Below are 7,400 nucleotides of genomic sequence, written 5' to 3'. Positions count from 1 at the left end.
ACCCTCGCCCCAAATAAGGAGCAAGCTTTCCCCCCTCCCAGTGAGTGAGCAAGCAACAGAAACTGTTACTTGTTCCCTCTCCCCACTGCTACATCAGGGTTGCCAGTAAAGTCTTGCCTGAACTTCTCATCTGGCCTCTGATCAATTTCTATTGATTAAGGAGGCCAAGAACCCAACCCTTGTCGGTAACACCTGATGGTCCTCTGCCGGTCTCACCTGGCTCAGGCACTCTGCTACATTCTGCTAGCAGCTAGGCTGTAAGGTCACATGTGTGGCAGTTGGTCCTGGCAGTTGGCTGGGCGTCTAGGTGTCTTCCATGTGGCTTCTGAACCAGTAGATTAGCACAGGGTCACAGGCCAAACCCTGCTCACTATGGGCAAAGAATGGTTTTCACATTTTTGAACAGTTGAAACAAAAAAAAGTCAGAAGATTGGTATCCCATGACAAATGAAAATTCTAGGAAATTCAAATGTCCATATCTGTAAATAGAGTTTTATTGGAAGCCAGACACATAAATTCATTTTCATATTGTCTAGAGAAGCTTTTGCACGCACATAATGAGAGAATTCCAAGTTGTAGCAGAGACCATATGGCCTACAATGTGGAAAATATTTACTCCCTGGCCCTTTACATAAAAAGTCTGCCAACCTCGGGGCTAGATCAACTTCCTTACATGGGATGTCAGGAGGCCACGTTCCAAAACAGAGAGCGTGGGAGGCAAGAATAGCCTTATCCTGAGAATTCACATCTTCCATCACATTCTATTGGTCAAAAGCAAGTCAAGAATGGACTTCCCTTGTCGTTCAGTGGCTAAGAATCCTCCTGCCAATGCAGGGGACACGAGTTCGATCCCTGGTCCAGGAAGATCCCACGTGCCTCAGAGTAACTAAGCCCGTGTGCCACAACTGCCGATCCTGTGCTCTAGAGCCTGTGCTCTGCAACAAGAGAAACCACCGCAGTGAGAGACCCACACACCGCAACGAAGAGTAGACCCTGCTCGCTGCAGCTAGAGAAAACCTTCGAGTAGAAATGAAGACCCAGCAGAGCCATGAATTACAAAATATTTTTTTAATGAATAAACTTAAAAAAAAGGCAGGGGGCAAGTTAGGAGCCAACTTGGCTTCAAGGAGAGGGAAACTAGTCCCCAGGGCTTGATAGGAGAGGGTTGCAAAATACTATGACGGTGAATTCACACTTAAGACACCATGGAATCTCAAGATGGGCTGTCCAGACAGAATTCAAGAGGGAGGAGGGAAGAAAAAAAATAGTTAACTCTTATTAACTTCTAACTGGAATTGTGCGTGTTTTCTCATGGGCTATCAAAGCAGCTATTGGCCAGTTCTATGACTCTGTCACCCGCATAAATCTCAGATAATTTCAAGCACTTCATGGTCATGGCAGGGGGATACCTTCAAATATCATTTACACTCATCTCAACTTAGAAATCACAGTAAACTCAACATTCAAAAAGCTACGATCGTGGCATCCGGTCCCATCACATGGCAAATAGATGGGGACAGACTTTTATTTTTTGGGCTCCAAAATCACTGTGGATGGTGACTGCAGCCATGAAATTAAAAGACGCTTGCTCCTTGGAAGAAAAGCTATGACAAACCTAGACAGTATATTAAAAAGTATCACTTTGCCGACAGAGGTCCATATAGACAAAGCTATGGTTTTTCCAGTAGCCATGTACAGATGTGAGCATTAGATCACAGAGAAGGCTGAGCGTTGAAAAACTGATACCTTTGAAATGTGAAGACTCTTGGGGGTCCCTTGGACTGCAAGAAGATCAAACCAGTCAATCCCCAAAGAAATAAATCTTGAATATTCATTGGAAGGACTGATGCTGAAGCTGAAGCTCCAATACTTTGGCCACCTGATGCAAAGAGCTGACTCACTGGAAAAGACCCTGATTCTGGGAAAGATTGAGAGCAGGAGGAGAAGGGGACGACAGAGGATGAGATGTTTGGATGGCATCACCAACTCAATGGATGTGAGTTTGAACACTCCAGGAGAGTGTGAAGGACAGGGAAGCCTGGAGTGTTGCAGTCCATGGGGTCACAAAGAATCAGACACGACTGAGTGACCAAACAACAACTTAGAAATCACAGTCATTAATTAGTAGAGCCTTTGTGATTTAGGATTACCAAATGCATTTATGAAGATTGAATTCCTGAGTGCATTCAGTAAGATTCACTTATCTTTTTACATCACAATTGAATAAGCTATTTTCACACCTGCATCTCAGTCTGACTGGCTTCTTAGTTTCTTCGCAGCTGTCTCCTGAGACCAGCCCATGAGCAGCTGGCCCTCTGCCCTCAGAGGCAGCAAAGAATCAGGTCGAGGTTTAGGTAGATTACTGACGTCCTAAACTGGCCTCCTAAGGATTCCTAATCCTGGGGCAGCAGCCAGCCAGCAGGCTCAGGGTCACACAAGGTCCTTCCACCCTGTCCCCAGCACCCAGCCAGAGTTGCCATGGCCTCCCTTTTCTCTGGCCGAGTCCTGATCCGAAACAACAGCGACCAGGATGAGCTGGACACAGAGGCTGAGCTCAGCCGTCGACTGGAAAACCGGCTGGTGCGGCTGTTCTTTGGTGCTGGGTCTTGCCCGGAGTGCCAGGCCTTTGCACCCATCCTCCGGGACTTCTTCGTGCGGCTCACGGATGAGTTCTACGTGCTGCGGGCAGCCCAGGTGGCCCTGGTGTACGTGTCCCAGGACACGACGGAGGAGCAGCAAGACCTGTTCCTCAGGGACATGCCCGAGAAGTGGCTCTTCTTGCCCTTCGAGGATGACCTGAGGAGGTGAGACAAGAGGAGAGGTCAGGGAGGGCTTCCTGGAGGAGGCGCTGTTTCTGCTGAAAGTGAAGTGTTAGTTGCTTAGTCGTGTCCGATTCTTTGCAACTGCATGGACCGGAGCCCGCCAGGCTCCTCTGTCCATGAAATTCTCCAGGCAAGAATACTGGAGTGGGTTGCCATGCCCTTCTCCAGGGGATCTTCCCAACTCAGGGATCAAACCCAGGTCTCCCACGTTGCAGGCAGATTCTTTATCATTTGAGCTACCCAGGAAGACCATTTGTTTATTGGTGTATCTGTTCCATCTGGAGTTGATAAAAGCATCCTCTGTGGGCCAGTCAGGACAGAGAAGTCAGGCGTGGAGATGGGGGAGGGAGGGGCACCTATGCCCATTTCCACCCAGCTGCAGGGGAGTTTACCACCTAGGGGGCGAGCCGAACCTGAAACCAACACTCAAACACCCAAAGAAATACATAATAACAAACTGCAGCAGTTCCAAAGGCGAAAGGGAGAGTGTCCTGTGAAAATATAACAGGGAGACCTTGCTGAGATTTGGGAGTCGGGGAATGCTTCCCAGAGGAAATGGCTTCAAAGAGAGAACCCCAAGGAGGGAGGAAAGGAGGGTACAGAGTTAGGAAAGGGAAGGGTTTCCAGGCAGAGGACAGACACAGCACAAAGGCTCAGAGGATTTCAGAGAAAAAACAGCCAGTTCAGGGAACTGTAACTGTTCCCTGAACTGTAAAGAAGCCAGCAGGTACCACGCATGCATGTTAAGTCACTTCAGTCGTGTCCGACTCTTTTGTGACCCTATGGGCTGTAACCATGGGCTGTAGCCATCCTCTGTCCATGGGATTCTCCAGGCAAGAATACTGGAGTGGGTTGTCATGCTCTCCTCCAGGGAATCTTCCCAACCCAGGGATCAACCCAGGAATCGAATCTGTCTCCTGCGTTGGCAGGCGGGTTCTTTACCACTAGCGCCCACCTGGGAAGCCAGCAGGCATCGTGTGTAGCAGTGCCCTAATCAGTCAGTTCAGTCGTTCAGTCATGTCCGACTCTTCGCAACCCCGTAAATCCCAGCACGCCAGGCCTCCCTGTCCATCATCAACTCCCAGAGTTTATTCAAACCCATGTCCATCGAGTCGGTGATGCCATCCAGCCATCCTAACCTCTGTCGTCCCCTTCTCCTCCTGCCCCCAATCCCTCCCAGCATCAGAGTCTTTTCCAATGAGTCAACTCTTTGCATGAGGTGGCCAAAGTATTGGAGTTTCAACTTTAGCATCATTCCTTCCAAAGAACACCCAGGACTGATCTCCTTCAGAATGGACTGGTTGGATCTCCTTGCAGTCCAAGGGACTCTCAGGAGTCTTCTCCAACACCACAGTTCAAAAGCATCAATTCTTCAGCACTCAGCTTTCTTCACAGTCCAACTCTCACATCCATACATGACCACAGGAAAAACCATAGCCTTGACTAGATGGACCTTTGTTGGCAAAGTAATGTCTCTGCCCCAAATGTCGCCTAATAAGTGGGCCTGTGATCCTCAGACAAGCAGTGGAGCTGAGAGAGAGAGGTGATTGGGTTCAAGCTTTCCAGTGAGCTGCCCGATAAACAGTGTGATCATTTGTGGCTATTTTCACACTTTCCCCTTTTCTGCAATAAGATTGTCATTCTTTTTTATTTATTTTTTGGTTGCACCACATGGCACGCAAGATCTTAGTTCCCTCACTAGGGATCAAACCTATGCTCTCTGCAGTGGAAGCATGAAGTCTGAACCACTAGACCACCAGGGAAAACTCAGACTTACATTCTTTTTAAGCCCCCAGTTTTTATCATGAAAAATTTCCTGCAAGCCGCACAGAGCATCCAAGAGAAAAAAAAAAAAGAGAGAGATAAGAATAATTTCAAAGATATCAAAAAGTTGAAAGGAGCACACAATGAACCCCATGAAGATTATTCATATGTTTCTATTTGCTTTATCTCCACTGGTGTGAAGTTTGTGCTGAACCATTTGAAAGTGAGTTGCAGATTTTGGGACATTTTACTGATCTCATCAGTTTTGTTACAAAACGTAGAAGTTTCTGGTCATGGAGACCTTTATCCGCCACCCAAGATTATCAGAGTTTGCAAACTTGCTCACTCCCACAGGCTTCTGCAGCTGAGGAGGCTCCATTCCCCAAAGGGCAAATATCTCCCTCCTGAGGGGCAAGAAATGCCAACTACAAGGGCATCACAGCCAAACACTGACTTTGTTTGGGGCAGGGTCCTCCCAACAACAGGTGGTGCTAGTGGTAAAGAACCCGCCTGTCAATGCAGGAGAAGTAAGAGTCGAGGGTTCAATACCTGGGTTGGGCAGATCCCCTGAAGAAGGGCATGGCAACCCACTCCAGTATTCTTGCCTGGAGAATCCCATGGACAGAAGAGCCTGGTGGGCTACAGTCCATGGGGTCACAAAGAGTCGGACACCCTTCCCCCAGGCAAGTATCCAGACAGTTTCTACCCTCTACCCTTCCTACATACTAGGCGCCAGATAAAATACAGGATACCCAGGGAAATTCCTTGGTGGTCCAAGTGTTAAGACTCCAAACTTCCAATGCAGCGATTGTGGGTTTGGTCTCTAGTCAGGGAACTAAGATCCCATAGGCCGCATGAAAGTGAAAGTGAAGTCGCTCAGTCGTGTCCGACTCTTTGCGATCCCATGGACTAGCCCACCAGGCTCTTCTGTCCATGGGATTCTCCAGGCAAGAGTCCTGGAGTGGGCTGCCATTTCCTTCTCCAGGGGATCTTCCCAACCCAGGGATTGAACCCGGGTCTCCCGCACTGCAGGCAGACGCTTTACCATCTGAGCCACCAGGGAAGCCAAATTAGGCTGCATAGCCAAATTAAAAACAACTTTTTTAATCAATAAAATACAGGATACCCAGTTCAATATAAATTTCACATAAGCAATGGAGAATTGGGAGTATAAGTATGTCCCACATAATTCAGGGATATACTTATAAAAAGTTATTTGTTGTTTACATGAAATTCAAATTCGTTCACACAGGGTATCCTCTATTTCTAGTTACTAAGTCTGGCAACCTATTCCTTTGGGATTTTGCAAGCACTATGTTTCTCTGCGTGAAGGCCGGCAAAAGGGCCACCTGAGAACCCAAATTAAGAACTGTGGATGGATGGGCCCAGCCCTGGCAGCCTCCTTTACTCTATGAAGACTGCATAAGATTCTGGCCTAAATGGGAGATGAAGTCTGGGGTCTCCAGTGGATGGCTTCTGACAGCCTTCCTCTCATACAGAAAACAAAATCAAGTTCTTCCCATGGCCCTGCACTATGATCAGGGCCGCACTCCAATCTCTCCCTGATGTCCGGGCCTTTGCACCAGCTGAGCCCTCTGCCTGGGAAAACCTTCCTCTGTTCTCCCCTTCCTCATCCTGCAGATCTCAGCTCCAAGGGCACCTCCTGAGAGAGGCCCTCTCTGACCCTAAGTCCTTTAGCCAGTTTAATACCTCTTTATGGAATTGATCAATATTTATTCACTCATCCCATGTGCGTTTTCTGAGCATCTGCTGTGTGTCCTGCACTGTTTCAGACACTGGGGACACCCGGGTATAGAGACAGAAATCCGTGCCCCAGTGAAACTGCTTTCTATTGTGGGAGAAAATGACAACAGGAGAAATAAACTATGCAGTGCGTTGGGTGCGGAGAGTCGTGGATCAGCAGAGAGAGCGGCAGGGAGGCACTGAAATGTAAGGCTGGGTGTCTGCAGCATACAGGGTCTTAATCCTCAGATGTCTGGGGAGACCGCTCCAGGTAGAGGACACAGCCAGTGCAAAGGCTCTGTGGTGGGTGCGTGTCTGGGGCGTTGGAGGCACAGCCAGGAGCCCAGGGTGGCCCCGGCCTCTCTGGGTTTCTGGGCATTCTCAGAGGCTGGTATGGGACACTTGCACACAGAAGGCGCTCAGCAAGTACTAGGAGGAGGGGTGGAGGGTTCCTCAGCTCAGGATCTAGGACGAGGGTCCGATCGGACTGACCCACCCGCCCTGCAGGGACCTCGGGCGCCAGTTCTCCGTGGAGCGCCTGCCAGCTGTCGTGGTGCTGAAACCCAGCGGGGATGTGCTGACGCTCGACGCGGCCGACGAGATCCGGCGCCTGGGCCCTGCCTGCTTCGCCAACTGGCAGGAGGCGGCTGAGGTGCTGGACCGCAGCTTTCTGCAGCCCGAGGACCTGGACGACCCCGCGCCGCGGAGCCTTACCGAGCCCCTGCGCCGCTGCAAGTACCGCGTAGACCCGGCTGCGCGGAGGGCACGAGGCCGGGGAAGAGCGGGCGGCTCCGGACAGGAGGGCGAGGCCGAGGGCGAGGCCGCGGGACTGTTCTGACCCCTGGAGGGTGGACAGGACTGGGAGTTCTATGATGAAACCTCAGGAGGAAGGTTGGGGCGGAGCCGGGGGGTGGGGGAAGCCGGCTGCTCTGATCCTTTTGGTGGGAGGGGACAGAGAGGAGCAGGTCTGTGATGAGTCCTCCCCCCATCCCCAAGGGTAGGTGGGACTGGCGGCTGGAGGCTGTTCTGAATCCCCTGTAGGAAAGAACACAAGGAGGCGGGGCGGGGGGC

General features: G+C 50.3%; 1 protein-coding gene across 1 annotated transcript; it reads left to right on the top strand.

Moving 5' to 3' along the window:
• The first annotated feature begins 2,478 nt into the window (after positions 1 to 2,478).
• NXNL1 (nucleoredoxin-like 1) lies at positions 2,479 to 7,167 on the top strand. Its single transcript, XM_010845679.1, has 2 exons — positions 2,479 to 2,804; positions 6,837 to 7,167. Exons 1-2 carry the CDS (start codon positions 2,479 to 2,481, stop codon positions 7,165 to 7,167), a joined length of 657 nt encoding a protein of 218 aa, XP_010843981.1.
• The last annotated feature ends 233 nt before the right edge of the window (positions 7,168 to 7,400 follow it).

Source organism: Bison bison, unplaced genomic scaffold (genome assembly GCF_000754665.1).
Source record: "Bison bison bison isolate TAMUID 2011002044 unplaced genomic scaffold, Bison_UMD1.0 scf7180017864221, whole genome shotgun sequence".
NCBI classification, from domain to species: domain Eukaryota; kingdom Metazoa; phylum Chordata; class Mammalia; order Artiodactyla; family Bovidae; genus Bison; species Bison bison.
The sequence above is the reverse complement of the archived record's forward strand: the minus strand, read 5'-3'. Positions and strand labels throughout refer to the sequence as shown.

Excerpts from the sequence above, each read along its gene's own strand:
- NXNL1 (XM_010845679.1), top strand. The coding sequence starts at position 2,479 with ATGGCCTCCCTTTTCTCTGGCCGAGTCCTGATCCGAAACAACAGCGAC. Across the intron at positions 2,805-6,836 it reads TTCGAGGATGACCTGAGGAG|GGACCTCGGGCGCCAGTTCT; the intron begins GTGAGACAAGAG and ends CCCGCCCTGCAG.